The following is a 20,943-nucleotide window of genomic DNA, read 5'->3' as shown; positions in this document are numbered from 1 at the left end:
ACACCAAATAGACCAGGACACTTATGGTTTGGCCCACCGGATGCAGGCGAATGTGAGGATGGTGTGTTATGGGTATACCCCAATAAAAGTACAAGATTCAGATGCAACAATCAGTGGACAGTATATAAGAAAACAAATGATCAGATGATTGTTATTGACATTAAAAAAATCACAGGTGATTTGTAGGGATTCTCAAACAATGGGTGCCTGATGTAGGGCAAGCAGGCCAGGAAAGGGATTGGAACTCTGACGGCAATGCCCTGGAAAACTCAGACAACCTGGGTGTGAAGATTTCTGGGACTTGGGCTCCAACATACAAATCCATCCCAGAGTCCATCTTATGTTACATCTGTCTGTGTTGTTAATTCTGGTTACCTTGATATACCTCAACATTCTGAGTCAAATTTGCCCTATGGAGAAGATAATTATCGCAGAGACTGGACATCAGGACCTCACTCAATTCATGGTCTCCAGAGCTTATTAAAAGCTATGGTGAAATGTTAAATATTCGTTTAGCCTATTGTTTGTATAAAATATTCTCCGGATTATTGGTTCATTGTACACAGCAACCTTTGCTCGATCACTGTTCTCCGGTTTATAATGAAAAATCAAACAAACATTATGAACTGTTTTTTCTTTTCTTTTCCAATGTCTTATTTCGTTCTAATTTACCACACTTGCTTGATTTGCCATTAAGCCCAAATTTTGATATTCCATTTAGGTATAGTTTAATAATGTTTGCTTGATCTTAGTTAGGTGTGATTTTCCAATATGCCATCTGTAAGAGTTTAATTGTTTAAGTGTATTTTGTGCTTTGCTTGAGCTTGGATGATCATATAGTCACCACATGGAAATTGATCTGTGATCATGCGATCCATCATGCTTCACATTCAGGATCAAGATGAGGGACTGTGGCCAGACGAGCTGCTCAAAATGATGGATTTATGAAGAAAGGAAATATAAATGAGGCACGCTTGGAAACTGAGGCGAACTCAACCATAACTGACTGTGCTCAAAGATTCTGAAATAAAGAAGCTGCAGAATTCAAACAGGCTTCAGCAACAGACAGACAGTACACAATTTACTCATATGCAGACAAAACAATATACACTTGAACTTGAATTGAATGGAATTGACCTGAATGCCGACCCCAGCACAATTGGAAACATCGAGTTGTTTACCAGACGAAGAGGTATCTTGCACTCTTATTAGGAAAGAGCGATCTGACCTACATGCCCCCAACATCTCCATGAATGGATGCCCAAGGATCACCCTGCCTGGTTGGGTCCAATCAATCAGGGTTATTGAGCCCAGATTGATCTATATAAGGGCAGCAAAGACCTTCCCCAAAAGGCATGAAGACCTCTAAGAATTGCCATAATATGACCCTTGGGGCAATAACTCAAACCAATTATCGTGAAGAGAAGATGACCAGACTATCATCGCCACATGGACCAAGGCCAAGATCTAGTGTGGTGGTATATGATCACCCAGAGTTGAGTTAAAGCACAAGCTAGTTGATAAGATTTAGTGTAAACTGTTAATTAATGTCATAATAAAATACACTACAAACTATGTTAAATAACACTATTGTGTATCATTATTGAATCGACTTGCAGTTTCTTTTCTAGATATGAGTAAAAACACACTGGCAGGTGCAACAGGACTGTCACAGTACAATATGACACCAGCTGTTCTTGAAATAGAGCAAAAAAGCAGTAGAAATTTAACGTTGTGTCTCAACTCAGTCCAGCTTTTTGACCTTCTATTCAATGCATGAACTTCAATGTGATTGAAAGAATGTTATGCCTTTTATTCTGGAAAACTGTAGCCTCATCATCAACATATTTGTGAACATGTCCAGGAAACATGCTGTATGACTGTTCAACCCAGAATTTGCTTCAGTGTTGAATCTGATATGGGGATGATTACACATAAACTAGCTGTCTGGATTAACTGCACCCACGAAAAGATCAGCTGTGTCCAAGAAAAGTGCTCCTGGACCAGGGCATTCCAGCCTCCCCCCCCAACCCCCCGCCACTCTGGGCAGTATGTGGTTGTTCAAGTCTGATATCTCATTGATCTTATATGTTTGAAATGGTGGTGGTTGCATCACTCCTGCACCTACATTGAGGGGTTTGGCACAAGGACAGCTGCCATCTTAGTACTCGGTATTTTTTGCCCACCAGGAGCCATCAAAAAAAGTTATCTGGTGATATGAACAGCTCAAATATCCACTGCTTTTTGTCATTCATATAAATGATTAGGATGTGAATATAGAAGATATGGTTCATAAATTTGCAGATGACACCAGAATTGAAGGTGTGGTGGACAGCAAAGAAGGTTACCTTAGAGTACAACAGGACCGTGATCGGATGAGTCAAAAAGTGGCAGATGGAGTTTAATCAAGATAAATGTGAGGTGCTACATTTTGATGGGCAAACCAAGGCAGGACTTATACACTTAATGGTAAGGTTCTGGGGAGTGTGGCCGAACAAATAGACCTTGGACCGTAGGTTCATAGTTCCTTGAAAGTGACAGACAGCTATTAAAGGTGGTGTTTGGTACGCTTGCATTTATTGGTCAGAGCATGGAGTACAGGAGTTGAAAGGTCATGTTGCGGTTGTACAACTTTTAGAATCCTGGTCTCCCCACTATAGGAAAGATGTTATGAATCTTAAAAAGGGCTCAGAAAAAAATTACAAGGATGTTGCCAGGGTTGGAGAGTTTGAACTCTGAGGAGAGGCTGATTAAACTGCGGCTATTTTCCCTGGAACATTGGAAGTTCACAGGTGACCTTCTTAAGATTGATAAAACCATGAGGGGCATGGGTAGGGTGAATAGTCTCAGTTTTTTTTCCCAGGGGAATCCAAAACTTGAGGGCATAGGCTTAAGGTGAGAGGGGCAAGATTTAAAAGGGATGTAAGGGGCAATCTTTTCACGCGGAAGGTAGTATATGGATGGAATAAGCGGTCATTGGAAGTGATGGACGCTGGTACAATTACAACATTTAAAAGGCATATGGATGGGTTTACGAAGAGGATGGGTTTAGAAGCATATGGGCCAAGTGGTGCCAAATGGGAGTAAATTAATTTAGGATATCTGGCTAGCAGGGACAAGTTAGACCAGAGAGTCTGTTTTCATGCTGTACATCTCTATGACTTCATGATTCTGTAACTCCTGAGACTGCCTGACAATTGCCAGGACACCTAGCACATACATGAAGGAACATCTTGTACACCAGTTGCACATTAAATGAGGAAAGTCCTTTCTTGATGGTCATTCGGGTACAGTACTGCAGCTGAGGGAGTCCTGCCATTGAGGCAAACCCCATGACCTTTTGTATCTGACTGGTTTCGTCCGAGTTGAAGACAATGAATCAGATGCCCTCGTTAAAAGTGTAACTATCGCTTCAGGAATGCAATGGTAAGCTGCCAATTGCAAGATCCTACACAGATTTTTTGCCAATCGCCAAACTGAGCTTGAAGATACAAAACGATCACTGCTAGATTGACAGCTAGGGCACATGAAGCTCACTATGCCTTGTACCAGAAAGTTATTCTCCAAGAATGCACTGAACTGTCTCAATAGGTGCAGCTGGTAGTAGTGCTGCAACTCAAGAAACCAACCCAGTTTCCAGGTATCATCCTCTGCCACTACCACACCCAGTGACCAGCACCAAGTGCACCAGGTAACTGTTTTTCTTACTGGGACCACTGTTTCTTCCCACAACTCCAGCCCAGATCCAAGTAGATGGACTCATATTCAGGTATTGCCTCAGTCACTGGGACTTCAGCTGGCAAATTTCCCCTGTATCTTGATGAATACACCATTTTTTAAGATCCATAATTTTAGTCAGCACTGTCAATTCTTGAGCTCTGATGACACCATTAGAAATTAATAACTACAAGTAAGTTTATGTCTCAATGACCCCGCAACTTCACACAGATAACTTAATGTCAACTGTTTTAAACAAAGGGCTTCAGCTGAGAGGTGACCTCATCTGCTTGGATACGATGCTAACACAGCATGACGCCCACATATCTGAGAAAACTGAAATGCTGTGTTGATAAGCTTCACAAGTGCTTATTTAACAGACTGATGCAACCAGGCATTGCTGCAAAGGAACCTCCAGAAAAAGTGTATCCAGCCGAAGCATCAGGCAACCAGCACGCCATGCTGCAGCATGGATTTCAGAGCTTTCTCTCCTTACCCAGACCAATGCCAATGGAGCACTGAAAATACCTATAGGATGCTCAGCTTAAAAAGAACCCTTTTAGATAAAAGTTTGACTTTTGCTTTTTATCCTGTAGTGTGCATGGGGAGTATTGAAAAAATGGAATCTGTTGATAGCAGGTACCCTATTGTTGAAATAATGTTCACAAGACCATCTTTATTATGCAGTTTTTAAAATATTTAATCAAGATTAACACCACTGTAGCATGTACCAGTGGAACAGAGATAGCCAAATATTTAGAATAGTGCAGCAGGGGGAGCTGGAAGATAAATTGTAAAACCATAAAACCTCAGTGTTTCAAAATCTGTTGATTCAACATTTCCTGTGAGCGGCCAATATTCTCCTGCTTTATTTCATAAAATGACTAATATAACTGATGGTGAAACATATAATATAGGCTTTCCTTCTAGAATGCCTGTACATATTATTTTAACATCTGCACATCTGATCTTTTTAGTTGACTTAATGCTTGTAATTATTGATTACTTATTCCTATAATTTCTGTGATCATATACATAGTGTCACTTATGTAATAAATCAACCCAAGGCACTTTTACAGGTATATGACATCAATAATACCAAGCTATGTAAGGAGATAGTAGGTGGAATGATTAAAAGCTTGGTCAGAGAGGTAAGTTTTCAGACATGTCATAAGGAAGGGAAGTAAAATTAGAAACGTGTAGCGGGGGAACTCCAGAGCCTGGATTCCACACAACTGCAGGAAGCAGTTATGATTGGGAATGCACAAGAAGCCAGGAGTGCAGATCCCTCTTAGAATGAGGGGTTGGAAAAGATTAGAGATAGGCAAGGACAAGACCAGAAAGACACTTGAAAACAAAGATGAAAATTATAAAATTAAGACATTGCTGAACGCCGATCTAAGTCAATGCTAGTGGATAAGGCCTTGCTGGACAGGAAAAGCAGAATCATGTATTCTTTCAAGTTCACAGGTGGTAGAGTATAGGAATCAGAGAGGAATGTAATGGAATAGTTATGTTTAGCATCAATTAAAATATAGCTCGATAAGGGTTCCAGCAGATGAGCTGAGACAGGTGCAGTTAACCAATGTAACAAAGTGGAAACAGGTAGTCTTAGATAGAGCATAAATGAGGCTGAAAGTTCATTTCGATACCAAGCATGACACCAACGTTGAGAAGATGTTTTAATCTCAAACTATTGCCAAGCAGAGTGATGGAGTCAGTAGCAGGGGACAGAGTTGAAGCAAAGACCAAAGGCAATTCTTTTTATCTTCCGAACTATTTAATTGGAGGAAATTTCTATTCATTCAGTACTGTGTCAGATAAACCATTCAATAGACTCAAGAGATGGTAATAAAGTAGAATTGCATATGGTCAGTGCACATGAGAACTAGCATAAGTACCTGTGGATGATGTTGCCAAGGGACAGCATGTACATCAGCAATAAGAAGGGGAGTACCAGAACAGGAGCAGGACGAGAAGCCGTTGCAAGTGACTGTCTGGAAGTACTTAGAATGATACCACATGAAAGCAGTCCCAACCATCTCAATGACAGTATTGAGGTTTTGGAGGATAGTCATACAACATGGAAGAGGCCCTTCTGCCCATTGAGTCTGCACTGATCAATCTACACAAACCTCACTTTTCAGCACTTGGCCATTATGACATTACAAGTGCTCATCACCACAAACCCCAGGAACCCCATCCAGGGCAAACATATAAATAGAAAGCAGGTAATGAAACGTCTGGATATCAAACCTACAGCTCAGCGAGCAAACCTACACCCTAAATCTTATGTACGTTTACCCTCTTATCAGTCTCCCGTTTAGAATCTTATCAAAGGATTTGCTGAAATCCACCTAGTCATCATCTTGAAAAAGTGCATGTGTTAAGCAGACCTCCCTCTGATAAAGGTTTGCTGATTATACCTGGCCAGAGTTGGCCTCTCCAAGGGGAAAATTAAGGGTCTCTTTCAGAATTTTCCCCACCACAGTTGTGAGATTCATCAGTCTATAATTCCCAGGATTATTCCTATCACCCTCCTTGAGAAGTGGAATCATATTAGCTATCTTCTTGTACCTCCCTAGGGAGGAATTAAAAATGAGTTCAGAGCCCCTGTAATTTCCTCTCTTATAATCCTACAACAGCTTGGAATACAACTCAACCGAACCTGGGAACATGTCCACCTTTTAAGCCAAACCTCCTATGTCAATCCTTTCAAGAATCTCTCAGTCCCTCTTCCTGAACTGCAGAGTATTTGTTTAAAACCTGACCAATGTTCTCTAGCTCCCAACATGGATTGGCTCCTTGATCCCTAATGGGCCTTTCTCTTTCCCTGATTATCCTCTTCTTCTTAAAGAATATCTTTGGATTCTCCCAAATTTTGGCTGGTAGTGTGGTTAACATCGTCATAGTCTGCAAAACTTGGCCTGGTCAGATAGATAGGATTTAATTTGTTAATGTGATGAGACCCATTTGGATACTGTCACAGACATGAAAACTTCTAGATTCAAACCTAGAGTCCTAGGAAAATTAGGAATGGATTTAGAAGGGGGCATTACGGTCAGGGAATTTGGAGTGAAAAGTGAGGTTTAGCGTGAGAAAGTAATTTTCAAGGACAGAAGGGTTTTATTTTTAACAGCAGATTTAGAAAGAGAGGCAACCCTTGAAGAGATGTAATATCAGCAAAAATGGAGGTCAGGAAGGAAATTAGGTGATCAGCAATTTAACAGAAATAGGATCAAAGGAAAAAGGATCAGATTTCATGGACAAGATGTATCAGAGAGGGCATAAGGGAAAACAGGTATTAAACTAGAGAATGACGCAAGTTCAGCGCGAGGAGCAGCTTTGAAGGAAAGTTGGCCAGGCAGACCAGCCGAAAGGAGAAATGTGGCTGAGGTAGACAATCTTAGAAACAAAGTTGCCCATGAGTTCCTTGCATTGATTACTGAAAGTGAGGGTGGAGAGGGCATGGAGAGTATATGGGCAATTTTAACAAACAACAGTAGAATCTCATAGCTTTTTTTGATGTGGTCCAGCCAGATCTGGCAGTACATGGCTAAACCAGTTGTATCATATCCTATCGATATTGCATTTCTTAGACTTAGCAAAGAGAGATGAAGGCTATGCCTGGAGAAATGACAAAGGTAAGGGACAATTAGGTTTTACAAGGGATTAGGACCTGAAAAGGTCCAGGCAAGGGCACGGTTGAGAAAATTAAGATTTACAAGGATGGTGCTAGAGTTAGAGGGCTTGAATACAAGGAGAGACTGAATAGACTCGGCATGTTTTCCCTGGGGCATCAGAGGCTGAGGGGTGACCTTATAGAGGTTTATAAAACCATGAGGGACACATAGAGGGTAAACAGGCAAGGCCTTTTCCTTTGAGTGGGGGGGGTGGAGAGTCCAGAACGAGAGGGCATAGGTTTAGGGTGAGTGGGAAAAGATTTAAAAGGGACCTAACGGGCAACTTTTGTATGCAGAAAATAGTGTGCACGGAATGAGCTGCCAGAGGAAGTGGTGGTGGCTGGTACAGTTCCAACATTTAAAAGGCAACTGGATGGGTTTATGAATAGAAAGGGTTTAGACGGATGTGGGGCAAGTGCAGGCAAATGCACTAGATTAGTTTAGCCTTTCTGGTTGGCATAGATGAGTTGGACCTTAGGATCATTTTCCATGCTGGACATCTCTATGAGGATTTACAGTTCTTTAAAGAAGCTCTCTTCCTCCCTCTACTACTGCGAATCCTCTTGCAAGGATGCCTTCCTTGAAGAAGCTCTCCTCCTCCCTCTACAAGGATTTCAGCGAGTCCCTCTCTCACTGCACACCCCAGGTCATCTCCTCTGCCCAGAAGCTCTTCAGCTACGTTCTCAAACAGACTCGCTACCACAGCCACATCCCCTTCCTCAGCACCTGCCTATGGAATCGACTGACCCCGCACGGACTCCGGACTACGTTCAGACCAACAAAATTTGGACCCAACCAGTACCTGCAACAAATCCGAAGCCTCCAGCAACAGACCTCCCTCCGGATCCTCCGCTCCACGCTTGCAGCCATGCGCCGCTACCTACATTCAATTCATACCTGCAATTAGCCCTACCCCAGCTCAGGACAACACACTCACAGACCTGTAAAGGACCTCTACTGTTCTTCATTCACAGAAGAATCCATACACGAAACAAACAGTTCTTCCTAGCCATATCAGAAATTAAAGACAGTAAATACCAAGAACTTGCATGTACGTACCCCCACACTCTGGGTTCTACCGCAAGAAATGCAAAACTTGTGCCCACACTTCCCTCGAAGGCCTCAAGGGATCCTTCCATATCCACCACAAATTCACCTGCACCTCCACACACATCATTTACTGCATCCGCTGCGCCCGATGTGGGGAGACAGGCCGCCTACTTGCGGAACGTTTCAGAGAACACGTCTGGGACACCCGGACCAACCAACCCAACCACCCCGTGGCTCAACACTTCAACTCCCCCCTCCCACTCCATCAAGGACATGCAGGTCCTTGGACTCCTCCATCGCCAGACCATAGCAACACGACGGCTGGAGGAAGAGCGCCTCATCTTCCGCCTAGGAACCCTCCAACCACGAGGGATGAATTCAGATTTCTCCAGTTTCCTCATTTCCCCTCCCCCCACCTTGTCTCAGTCCCAACCCTCGAACTCAGCACCACAGTAGCAGTGACTATGAAGTCTCTTTAAAGGGGAATTATATCTTCAGCCCTGGGATGTGGCCATCATTTTTGCCCATCCTTAATTACTCTTAAGAATATGTTATTGAGTTGTTTCCTTGAACACTAGTCATTGGGGGGTAGGGACATCAGCACTGCTGTAAGGGGGAGAATTCCAGGATTTTGATCAAAGAGGGAACGAGAATACATTTCCAAATCAGGATGATGTGTGACTTGAAGGCAAGGCATAACCTTGATAGTAGGTTTAGAAGATGCTGTTGGAGAAGCCTTGTTGACTTATTGCAGAGCATCTTGTAAGCGATACATTTAATTGCTACTGTGGGTTGGTGGTGAACAGAGTGAAAGTTGAAGGTGGTGGATAGGGTGCTAATCAAGTAAGCTGCTTTAGTCTGAATGATTTCGCATTTCTGGAGTACTGTTAGAGCACAGTCACAAGTTCATAGAGTCATAAAGCACTCAAATAGGCCTTTCAGTCCAACCAGTCCATACAGAACATAATCCCAAACTAAACCGGTCCCACCTGCCTGCTCTTGACCCATGTTCCTCCAAACCTTTCCCATTCATGTATTTATCTACGTGTCTTTCAAACATTGTCACTGTGTCTGCACCCATCACCTCTTCAGGAAATTCATTCCATACTATGTAAAACATTTGCCCCTCCCCCATGATGTTCTCCTGCAAGTGGAGAACATAACACCATACTTCCGACTTCTATCTTGTAGGTGGAGGACTGGCTTCAGGAAAACAGAGGAGAGTTTTTTAGATTAGATTCCCTACAGTGTGGGAACAGGCCCTTCGGCCCAACAAGTCCACACCGACCCTCCAAAGAGCAACCCACCAGGACCCATTGCCCTACATTTACCCCTGACTAATACACCCAACACTACGGGCAATTTAGCATGGCCAATTCACCTAACCTGCACATCTTTGGACTGTGGGAGGAAACCGGAGCACCCGGTGGAAACCCAAGCAGACACGGGGAGAATGAGCTACTCTCCACAAAATTCCCAGTATCCGACTTTTTCTGTAGGCATAGTATTTATACGGCTGGTCCACTTCAGTTTCTAGTCAATGGTAACCTCTTGGATGTTTATAGTTAAAAATCTCTCAACACCAGGTTATCGTACAACAGGTTTATTTGGAGGCACTAGCTTTCAAAGCTCAATTTCTTCATCAGGTGGAGTTTTTAAGGATAAAAGCAAATTACTAGGGATGCTGGAAAATGCTGGACAATCTCAGCAGGTCTGGCAGCATCTGTACGGAGAGAAAAGAGCTGACGTTTCGAGTCTAACTGATGCTTTGTCAAAGCTAAAAAAAAGGGAGAAATAGGGAGGTATTTATACTAAGCTGAGAGAAGGTGAGTCATGGCTCCAGAAGCAAAGGGAGCAATAAAGAGGTGATAATGATAATGCATACAGAGATTATAGGGAGACTAGGAGCTGTGAATGACCAAGGCTGAAGCCAGTGCTATGTGACAAAATATGTGGGGGATGGATGAAGCAGAGGCAAAATGGAAAACAGGGGAGAAGGGTAGCAAAGGGGGAAGAGGAGAGAAAAAAGGTGATGAGAGTGTGGGGAGCGAGAGAAAGAGAGACAATCAAGAAATAAGAGGTACAGAACAGTAAATAAAATTATAAAATAATAAATAAAATAAATGAAATAAAATGATCTGAAGTTGTTGAATTCAATGTTGAGACCGGCAGGCTGTAACGTGTCTAGTCGGAAGATGAGATGCTGTTCCTCCAGTTTGTGTTGAGCTTCACTGGAACATTGCAGCAGGCCAAGGACAGACATGTGGGCATGGGAGCAGGATTGTGTGTTTGAAGTGGCACGCCACGGGAAAGTCCGGGATCTGATTGCGTACAGACCGAAGGTGCTCAGCAAAGCGATCACCCAGTCGGTGTTTTGTCTCTCCGACAATGAATGGGAGCAACAAATGCAATAGACCAAATTGAAAGAGGTACAAGTGAAACACTGCTTAATCTGAAATGAGTGTCTGGGGCCTTGGATGGTGAGTATGGAAGAGGTAAAGGGGCAGGTGTTGCACCTTCTACGATGGCATTGGAAGGTGCCATGTGTGATGGGAGAGGTGTTAGGTATGATGGGAACTTGCCGTGTGTGATGGGAGAGGTGTTAGGTATGATGGGAACTTGCCGTGTGTGATGGGAGAGGTGTTAGGTGTGATGGGAACTTGCCGTGTGTGATGGGAGAGGTGTTAGGTATGATGGAGGAGTGGACAAGGTTGTCCTGGAGGGAACGATCTCTGCGGAATGCAGACAGGGGGAGGGAAGGGAAGATGTGTTTAGTGGTGGCGTCGTGTTGGAGTTGGCGAAAATGGCGGAGGATTATTCTTTGCATGTGAAGGCTGGTGGGGTGAAAGGTGAGAACAAGAGGGACCCTGTCCTTGTTCTGGGAGGAGAGAGAGGGGGTGAGGGTCATGGCGCGAGAGATGAACTGCATGCTGTCGAGAGCCCTGTCAATAACTGTAGGTGGGAAGCCACGGTTGGAGAAGAAAGAGCACAAATTAAGAGTACCACTTTGGAAAGTGGCCTCATTGGAACAAATGCGGAGGAGGCGAAGGAGTGGAGAGAAAGGAATAGGGTCCGTACAGGACGTAGGGTGAGAACAGCTGTATTCCAGATAGCTGTGGGAGTCAGTGGGCTGGTAATGGATATTAGTGGATAGACTATTGCTGGAAATGGAGACAGAAAGGTCAAGGAAAGGAAGGCAAGTGTCAGAGATGGACCTGGTGAAGGTGATAGAGGGATGGAAACTGGAAGCGAAGTTTATGAATTTTTCCAGGTCAGGACGACAGCATGAAGCTGCACCGAAATAGTCATCAACGTACCGATAAAGCAGTTGTGGGAGGGGACCCGGGTAGGTCACATACCCCATGAAAAGGCAGGCATAGCTAGGACTCATGCGGGTACCCATTGCTACATCTTTGATTTGGAGAAAATAGGATGAGTTGAAGGACAAGTTGTTGAGAGAGAACAAGTTCAGCCAGGCAGAGGTGGATGGAGATTATTCGGGCCTCTTTTCGAGAAAGAAGCGAAGAGCTTTCAAGCCATCTTGGTGTGGGATGGAGGTGTAAAGAAATTGCACATCCATGGTGAATAAAAGGTGGTTAGGGCCTATGAATTGAAAGCTGTCAATGTGTCGCAGGGTATCAGAGGAATCCCGGATGTAGGTGGGGAGGGAGTGAAATGGAGTCAAGGTAGGAGGAAATAAGCTCAGTGAGGCAGGAGAATGCTGACACAATGGGCCTGCCGGGACAGTCCTTCTTGTGGATTTTGGAGAGTAGGTAGAAATGGGCTGTCTGGGGTTGGGAGACTCTGAGGTTGGAAGCTGTGGGCTGGGGGGGGTTTAACGAGTTTTAAGGAGAAAGTTTGTCATGCCAAGTTGATGCAGTTAAATTCCTGTAGTAAACATAACTTTCAGAGGACTAAGAGGAAGGGAAAATGGGCCAAACTTTTTAAAAAACTCAATTTAGAGTTAAATAACTTTTGATTCATTTGCTTGTGAACAGAAATTTCAACTTCAAACAGAATCAATCAGCACAAAACAGTCTGTCAATACTCATTTAGACAGTCAGTGTGGATTGATTGGACCGAATGGCCTGTTTCCACACTGAAGAGATTCTATGATCTATTTTTTTCTCTGATTCTAACTAACTGTTTCGAAAAGCTTCCACATCATTGAAAATAAACTGAATGATCGGTAATTGCTGGCTTTTCCTTACAAACCCTTGTGACCAATGGTGTAATAGCTGCAATTTGACAATCATCTGGCATTTCCTGTAAAAGATTAGGGTAATGCTTCTGAAATTTCCACTCATCTTTCAACAACCTTAGGTACGCTTCATTCGTGCCTTTTCAACTTTGAGTATCAACAACATATCCAACACATCCTCCTGACTAACTTTGAACCTTTCTAATGACAAAGAAGCATAGAAATTCAGAGCATGAGCGAGCCATTCAGCCTTTTGAATCTGCTCTGCTAGCCAACATAATCACGATTGATCTTCTTTCTTGTTTTCTCCTTATATCCCTTGACACTTTTAAATTTAAAATTTATCTCTTTCATGAATACATTCAGTCACTTGACCCCCACAGATTTCTGTGGTAGAGAATTCCACAGGTTCACTGGCAGTTGAGTGAAGAAAGTTTTCCTCCTCTTAATCCAAAATGGCTGACCCCATATCTTGAGACTCTGTCCCATGGTTCAAGGGTCCCTAACCAGTGAAATATTCTCCCACCATCTAGTCTGACGAGCCATTTTAGAATTTTCTACATTGCTATCAGATGCCCTTTCATCCTTCTAAACTCCAGTGGATGCAGACACAGTTGAACCAATCATAAGATAGTCCTACCATCTCTGGTATCAGCTTAGAGAACCTCTGTTGCACTCTCTTTAAATAATATCCTTTGTTGGGCAGGGAGACCAAAAGAGCAGACAGTACTTCAGGTGTGGTCTCACTAAGATCCTGCACCACTTCGTTTTTTTCTCTGCACAGGCTGATTAGAAAAATTGGTATTACTTCAGTAAGATATGCCTACTTCTGAACACAGATTCTCTTGCAATGAAGGCCAACATACTGTTTGCCTTCCTAATTGCTTACTGCACATACCTATATACTTTCATTAACTGGTGTACAAGGATACCCAGATGCCTTTCGGAATCTATATATTAGATTTCCAATGTATTAGCATTTAAATAATACCTTCTCTTTGATTTTCACATCGAAAACTTCACATTTGACTATAATGTACTGCATCTGCAATGTGCTTGCCCACTGACTCAACTTATTTCAAAATTAACTTAAAGCTTGCATCCTCTTGACAACTCCACCTAACTTTGTGTCATCAGGAAATGTTGCATTTGGCTAGTTCATCCAGGCCATTCATAGATAAACTGAATAGCTGGGTTCAAATACTGATCCTTGCAGTACCTCACTAGTCACTGCTCACCATTCAGAAAAAGACTCATTTATTCCCATACTCTGTTTCTTGTCTGTCAACCAATTCTTGATCTGTGCTCATATAGTACCCTCATTCCATGGACTTCAACTTTGTCCACTAATTTCTTGAGCAATCTTATCAAAAGCTTTCTGAAAATTCAAATGCACCACATCCACTGGTTCTCCCTTACCTATCCCAAAGTTGCATCCTCAACAGATTTGCTCAGCAGTATTTGCCTTTCATAAATCCATGTCAACGTTTTCTGATCCCATTAATGCTTTCCAAACATTCTGTTATCACCTGTTTTATACTAGACTTTAGCATTTTCTGGACTACTGATGTCTCTTGCCTCCATGTGTAAATCCCTTTTTTGATCCCTAATTGGCCTCGCTTCTCCTTTTATCACCCCTTAATGTATCCACAGGAGACATTTGGATGCAAACACAATCTGGCTACATTTGAAATTTCATAGACAATGTTTATATGGGCAAGAACTTGGGATACTCATAACTTTGACCTACAGAGCTTGACAAACTCCGATCTCTTCGGAAATATATTACTTGAGATTTCACTTGCTTCATATCTTTTACCACCATTATCGAAGTTAAATTTTACATTAATTTTAGACATTTTTAATACTGTATGCTCATTTGCTCAAGATGTGTATCAAAACACACAACTGAGTTGCAACAAAAGTACATAAAAGTCTTGTTGCAAGCCACAGCTTGTATTTATACTGAACTTTTCACATCCTTAGCATGTCCCAAGGAATCCCACACCCAACCGATTCGGTATGTAGTCACCAGTTACATAAACTGGTGATGTCTCATAAGCATTGAGATAATTGACCAATTAATCTGTTTTATACTGTTAACTGAGGCATAATGTTGGCATGATATTGGATGCAAGGGCTCTTCTGGCACAATGATCGTGCCTCTGCCTCAGTGCCAGAAGAATCAGGGTCTAGTCCCACCTGCACTGGAGATGCATCATATCATGTCTACATAAATCATTTCAAAATACTTAATTAACACACTTCCTGCTCCTCTTCAAAGTATACCATGTGCATCTTTACAACTATCTAATCAAGAAAATAGGGTCTCAGGTTAACATTGATTAATTTGGTTACATTACAGACTAATGCAAGGATGCAGCAGCTAAGATGTTATTCAAAATTCATGGGGAAAGTAAAATGCAGAATAGTCTTATCAATTCAGACAGTGCCTTTAAAAATCTCAAAACAATACTGATCACAACGTTAAACAAGAGTAGATTAGTATTAAATGGTTAGCTGAGAAAACCACTAAAAATCCCACCACACTCTCGCATTGTTTCCAATGAAATTCTGATTGAGGTTTTGAACTTTTATGGAAATTTTTTTTAAAAATTGCTGCAGCAAACAGCTAAGTAATTAAAAACTAACTGTGGAGAAACAGCCAATTAATCAACAGCTATCATTACATATTTGTAGGCAGTAACATATGTTAGCAGGATGATTAAAAATATCTACAATTGTAAGCACTACTAGCAAACCCACCAAAAATTAAATTAACTCATAATAATGAAGTGTGTTCTTAATGAACCAACAGAATTATTAGATATTCAATTTCGTAAAACAGAAAAGGCTTGGATTGTTGTTCACTTTGTTATTCTCAAGGATTTCATAAAAGACTAACATTCCTTAGAGACAATTATAAATGTGTGTAATTTTGCTAAGTCATGATATAAGTTTGATTATTTTGTAGGCCCAACTTCCTATGTGCAACCAGGTGATCCTGAAGAATTTCCCTGGCGTAACTAGCAACCCAATTGTTAAGGATCACTTTCATAAATTGAAATTGCATAATTCATAGAATAATAGTTGTGAATGTTAATAATGTTGTGTGGCACAGAACAGTCTGAATAAGTCAGGGAACCCTTAATTTCCTGTTCACTGTCACATATAAATTGATGACACCTATTTCTAACTCTCTTGACTCATTCATTGTTGGTAAATTGTCAGACTACTCATCCAATATACAGTGCTGAATGAGCAGAAATTCCCTCTAACTTTGGTCCTTCCTATTGGGAGGATCAGAGCCATTGTCCTTGGAAACCATTACAAGCTTCATTCCCTAACTACTGATTCCATTCCATTCCCTAGCAATTGTCTAAAGCGGAACTAAAAACTGCTTAAAGTAGCAATGTCAATATCCAGCCAAGATATGAACTTCAGAAAGCAAATTGCACCATCACTAAAACAGCCTATTTTGTTATCTATAACATTATTCACCTCCGTCCTATTTTAGTGCATCTACTATAAAAGATGGTACGCATGTGTGTGAGGTGTTATTTGTGGAGCCCTACTCGAGTTCTCTGATGTGGAGCGTGATACACCAAAATGACTGTCATGCCCTCCTGAGTTGAGGTCTAACTAAAATTCAACTACTATAATCCTCTGAAAAAATGAGACAGCAATAACCAAACTGACCACCATGACTGCCTACATTGATTAGATCAATGAAACTTTAGCCATCATAATCCACCAATTATAAAGAAGTTTCATCGTACCAATTTCTTAGCACTGCATTAGTTATTACTGTACTGCATTTGGAATAGTGACATGTGCAGGAAAGGCTTGGAAGAGCAAAAGTTGAAAAATCTCAGAATTATTGAAGTGCAGAAAGCTGGGAAAGGAGTGCATAATTTGCTTCTCCATATTGAGGGCACTTTTTAAAATCAACATTTGAAAAAAAATGGAGCATATTTAAAGTCTCCTTCCAGGTGGCCACAGAGAAAGACTAAGGTGGTGGTGAAACTTCTGTGACAATAACGTGAGACTGTACAGCACTGCCACTTCTGTCTCTGCTGCAACAGTCTGATCGTCCTACACACCCACCTGATCATCGGTACTAATAGTTCTCATTCAATGTAAAAGTCAACATCTCAACTTTCATACAATGGACCAATGGGCAACTAGTCTGTTGAAATCTTTACTGTCCCTAGACTGACTTTTCAAAAGACTCCTAATCGGTTTCCTACATTCTCCTCTTTAAACCTAAGATCACCCAAATTCTGCCGTTGGTGTCCTTATTCAAACCAAGTCATGTTTTCTCATTCACCTTCTGTTCTTTGGCCTATATTTGTTCCCAGTTTTGTAATGTCACAATTCTAAAGTTCAAATTCTTGTGTTGAAATCTCTGTGTCCTCACCCAAACTTATCTTTGCAATCTCCTACAGCACCACAACATTCGAGATATCTGAGCTCAGGTAATTCTCATCTCACACAACCCCAATTATAAGTGTTCATCCTTGGCAGCTGTGCTATCAGTTTTCTCAGCAGAAAGCTCTGGTATTCATTCCTTCTTCACGTCTCTACCTGAGTTTTCTTCTTTAAGAAACCCTTAAAATCTACCTCTTTAGCCAAGTTTCAGTAATTTGACCTAATGTGGATTAGATCAGATTAGATTCCCCTACAATGTGGAAACAGGCCCTTTGGCCCAACCAGGCCACACCAACCCTTATTTCCCTGACCAATGCACCTAACACTATGCGCAATTTAGCATGGCCAACTCACCTGACCTGCACATCTTTGGACGGTGGGACGAAATCGGAGCACCCAGAGGAAACCCACGCAGACACGGGGAAAATGTGCAAACTCCACACAGTTGCCCGAGGCTGGATTCGAACCTGGGTCCCAGGCACTGTGAGGCAGCAGTGCTAACCACTGAGCCCCCATGCTGTCCCTGAACCCAAACCGTTCACCGGCAAACTGGCGCCCAAGCCTCCCCCGGAAGTCATCCTGGCACCGGGATAACTTCCTTATATACTTGTGTCAAATTTTGCTGTGTATTTTTCCTGTGAAGCATTATTTATTATTTTAATAGTGCTATGTAAATGGAAGTTGCTGCTCACATTTTACTGCATGGGAGATGTTTGCAGAGCTCTTGAAATGTATTAGAAATACTTTTTTCTGAGTGATGAAGAGGAACACAGAGGCTCTTCATTAACTGTCAGAGAATGATGAATTCAACCCTCCTTGTTAAAATGTTTTAGTAAAACATGAGGCAGTTAAAATATTAAAAATTCCAAGATTCTCAAGAGTTACACCTGCAATTTTTGGTCCGTTTTCTCTACAAACCTCCTCGCTTGAAAGCCAGTAATTATTCCCAATGCCAAAGCCTCTGGATATTCTGGCCAACAATGTTAAGGCTTGCAAAGGATCACTGTCAAACCCGATTGTGCCCTCACTTAGCAGACATACCTTCAAGAGTTGAATGCCCGGTTTTGTAAACTTTCCTGAGCATTGGACATTGAGTGTAATTGCAGCACCTTTATCACAACCCAGGCAAGATCATTAAGTTCAGTCTAAACTGGAATTTGAGGCCACAAATCTCCTGGTTTGTACATCTTGGCAACATATAGATTTGTGAACTGAGCTTTAAGTGAATGCGCGCAGGCTTTTTTCAAATCTTCTCTTGATTAAGATTTATAACAACTTGTGGGTGGCACGGTGGCACAGTGGTTAGCACTGCTGCCTCACAGCGCCAGAGACCCGGGTTCAATTCCCGCCTCAGGCGACTGACTGTGTGGAGTTTGTACATTCTCCCAGTCTCTGCGTGGGTTTCCTCCGGGTGCTCCAGTTTTCTCCCACAGTCCAAAAATGTGCAGGTTAGGTGAACTGCCCATGCTAAATTGCCCGTAATGTTAGGTGAAGGGGTAAATGTAGGGGAATGGGTCTGGGTGGGTTGCGCTTTGGCGGATCAGTGTGGACTGGTTGGGCGAAGGGCCTGTTTCCACACTAAGTAACCTAATCTAATAAAACAATCTAATAACTATTCAAAATAACTACCATCACTATTCGCTTATTTTGGTAACAATTTAAGTCAGCTTGCTTTGAAGAATTAATCAGAGCAGTATTATTTCTTTTGGTGAAAGAATTACTCTCTTCAAGAAACAACAGAATAGCCACAAAAGGACAATGAAAAGCCATGAACAACAAATATTTAAATTCAATTTAAAAGAATAGGGCAAGTATTCTGGTTATAACATAACGAGTGAAGTTCATGCCAGATCCAAGAAATTTGTTTGCCTCACTGTGGATGAGGTGATCGTCACAGTATATATCTATTTACCTTCTGAGAGGATGCAACAAAATTGAGTACATGCATAGCACAAAGATATTTCCAGTATTTATTGTCAGAAAAGAAAACGCAATGCCACTATGCTTTCCCTTGATTTGGGAAAGTATTTATTGTAACTTTACTACAAGTGTGCACTAGAGTATCCACTTTTCAGATGAATTAAAATGAAGCAAAACTTTTGTAGGCCTATATAATAGAGAAACTGGATTAACTACCATGGTAACTTCATGTTTTCTACTCACATCTTCACTGGTTGATCACAGGTAAGCTTTGGAAGACAAAGCTCATGTTTATTATTCCCATCTCATCCCACGAAGCTTTACTGCTTAAGTTAATTTTCTCCCCCCACGAGAAGTGTTTCATTATCTTTTGAAGTCTGGTAACCATTGTTATGTTTATTAAATTCAAATATAATTTGAGATGATGAAGTTGTTTGTAGTGTATAGGCAAGAGTGTTCATGTTTTGATTGCTTGCTACTACTTCAATCAAACAATAGAGGAAATGAGCAATTACCTAAAATTGTCAGCACTGCATCTTTCAATTTGAACATACCTGTCAATGTTCTTTGTGATTCATCAATGAACCATGATTGTACTTTACTGTGTCTTGTCTAATATGTAAATCAATCTATTCCAAATGGCTTTGTTCAGAAGAAAAATAGGCTGACCTGTGGTGCCATTCTAACTAGTTCGCTCAGCCCAAGTCTTTTGCAAACATATTCAAACTCATTGCTCTGACCCAGAGGGCTCGAGGGAATGACAAGCTTTCAAAGCTTTGAATACAATTCTCTTCGATGGGAATAACATTTCAGCAAACCTCCCAATAATTGGGAGCATTGGATCAACACACTAAAAGATGACCGAAAACAGCAAACTCAGTAATTAAAAAGGCCGAGAAATACAAAGACCATATACTTACCTAAAGAAGAACATGTACAGGGCAGCTGTGAAGCAAAACAACAGGACCTGTACAAAACATAAAGGTAAAAGGAAAGTTATTCTAAGTGTAAAAATATGCCAACCACTTCCTCTGTCCTTTCAAAATATAGCAAAATAAAAATCCAATGGGCAATGAAAATCTGAAAGTCGTAATTCAAAAGAAAGCACATCTAGCTGAATTTTAGTATCTGTCAGTTTCTGATAAATATCAGTGCAGGGTTTCTGAGAAGTTAATTTGAACACAGATTTATTGATCAAAATAACTCCTATTTGAATACTTTATTTTATAATACCTATATGATTCTGCAGACAAAAGAAATTGGCGATGCCATTAATTCACTTATTAAAAACATAATCAATAACCCTGAAGCTCAAATGACCACAGCATGCCATTCACTCAATGATCAGATAAATAGCTTCTTTGAGAATCTTATTTTGATAACAACCTTATGACTCAAATATTTTCACGGTGACTTAACTGTATGTAAAAGTTCTACAAAATCAAAAGTTAACAAAGGATTCAAGCTAAATTGTTTTTGGCCAATATATTGTTGTTTAGGTAATTCTATAAATACACTCCTTTGCATTTTCTCATGGCTCGAAATAAAGAAGTGGTCCTGTACTGTATTGAATAATTCATGCCTGGAAGAAGCCAATTTCAAGCTGGAGGTCTTTGGAATCTTCTATTTTTGCTGGAGGTGGGAAGAGCATTTAATTAGTTGGGGTGGTGTTGTGCCTGAACATCACAGCCTGCACACTTTAACCAAATTAAGCTCTTGTTGAGATGGCTCATAGTTGACCTGCCACCCTTGCCACTAATTAAGGCTTTTAAGTGGCCAATTAGGGACCATTTAAGAACCTCATGCCACCACCTTTGGGATTAATTCAGCTGCAAACTGGTCTGTCATCATGCAGTATGCATGACAGGTCAAACCGTGGGGGCCATCTCTCACCTCAATGGGTTGGGTAGGTGTTATTTCTTGAAACAAAGCAATCACCAA

The 20,943-nt window shown here is 41.4% G+C and overlaps 1 protein-coding gene across 3 annotated transcripts in view; it reads right to left on the bottom strand.

Moving 5' to 3' along the window:
• tmem135 (transmembrane protein 135) overlaps positions 1–20,943 on the bottom strand; it is a 540,618-nt gene that overhangs the window by 178,031 nt on the left and 341,644 nt on the right. For all 3 annotated transcript variants that reach the window (XM_072577755.1, XM_072577754.1, XM_072577753.1), the window contains one exon: positions 19,923–19,969. In XM_072577755.1, coding sequence (XP_072433856.1) covers positions 19,923–19,969 — 47 coding nt within the window. The remainder of the gene's footprint in view (positions 1–19,922; positions 19,970–20,943) is intronic.

The sequence above is a fragment of the Chiloscyllium punctatum genome, chromosome 9, assembly GCF_047496795.1.
Source record: "Chiloscyllium punctatum isolate Juve2018m chromosome 9, sChiPun1.3, whole genome shotgun sequence".
NCBI classification, from domain to species: Eukaryota; Metazoa; Chordata; class Chondrichthyes; order Orectolobiformes; family Hemiscylliidae; genus Chiloscyllium; species Chiloscyllium punctatum.
Note: the sequence above shows the minus strand (reverse complement) of the source record. Positions and strands in the feature narration are given on the sequence as shown.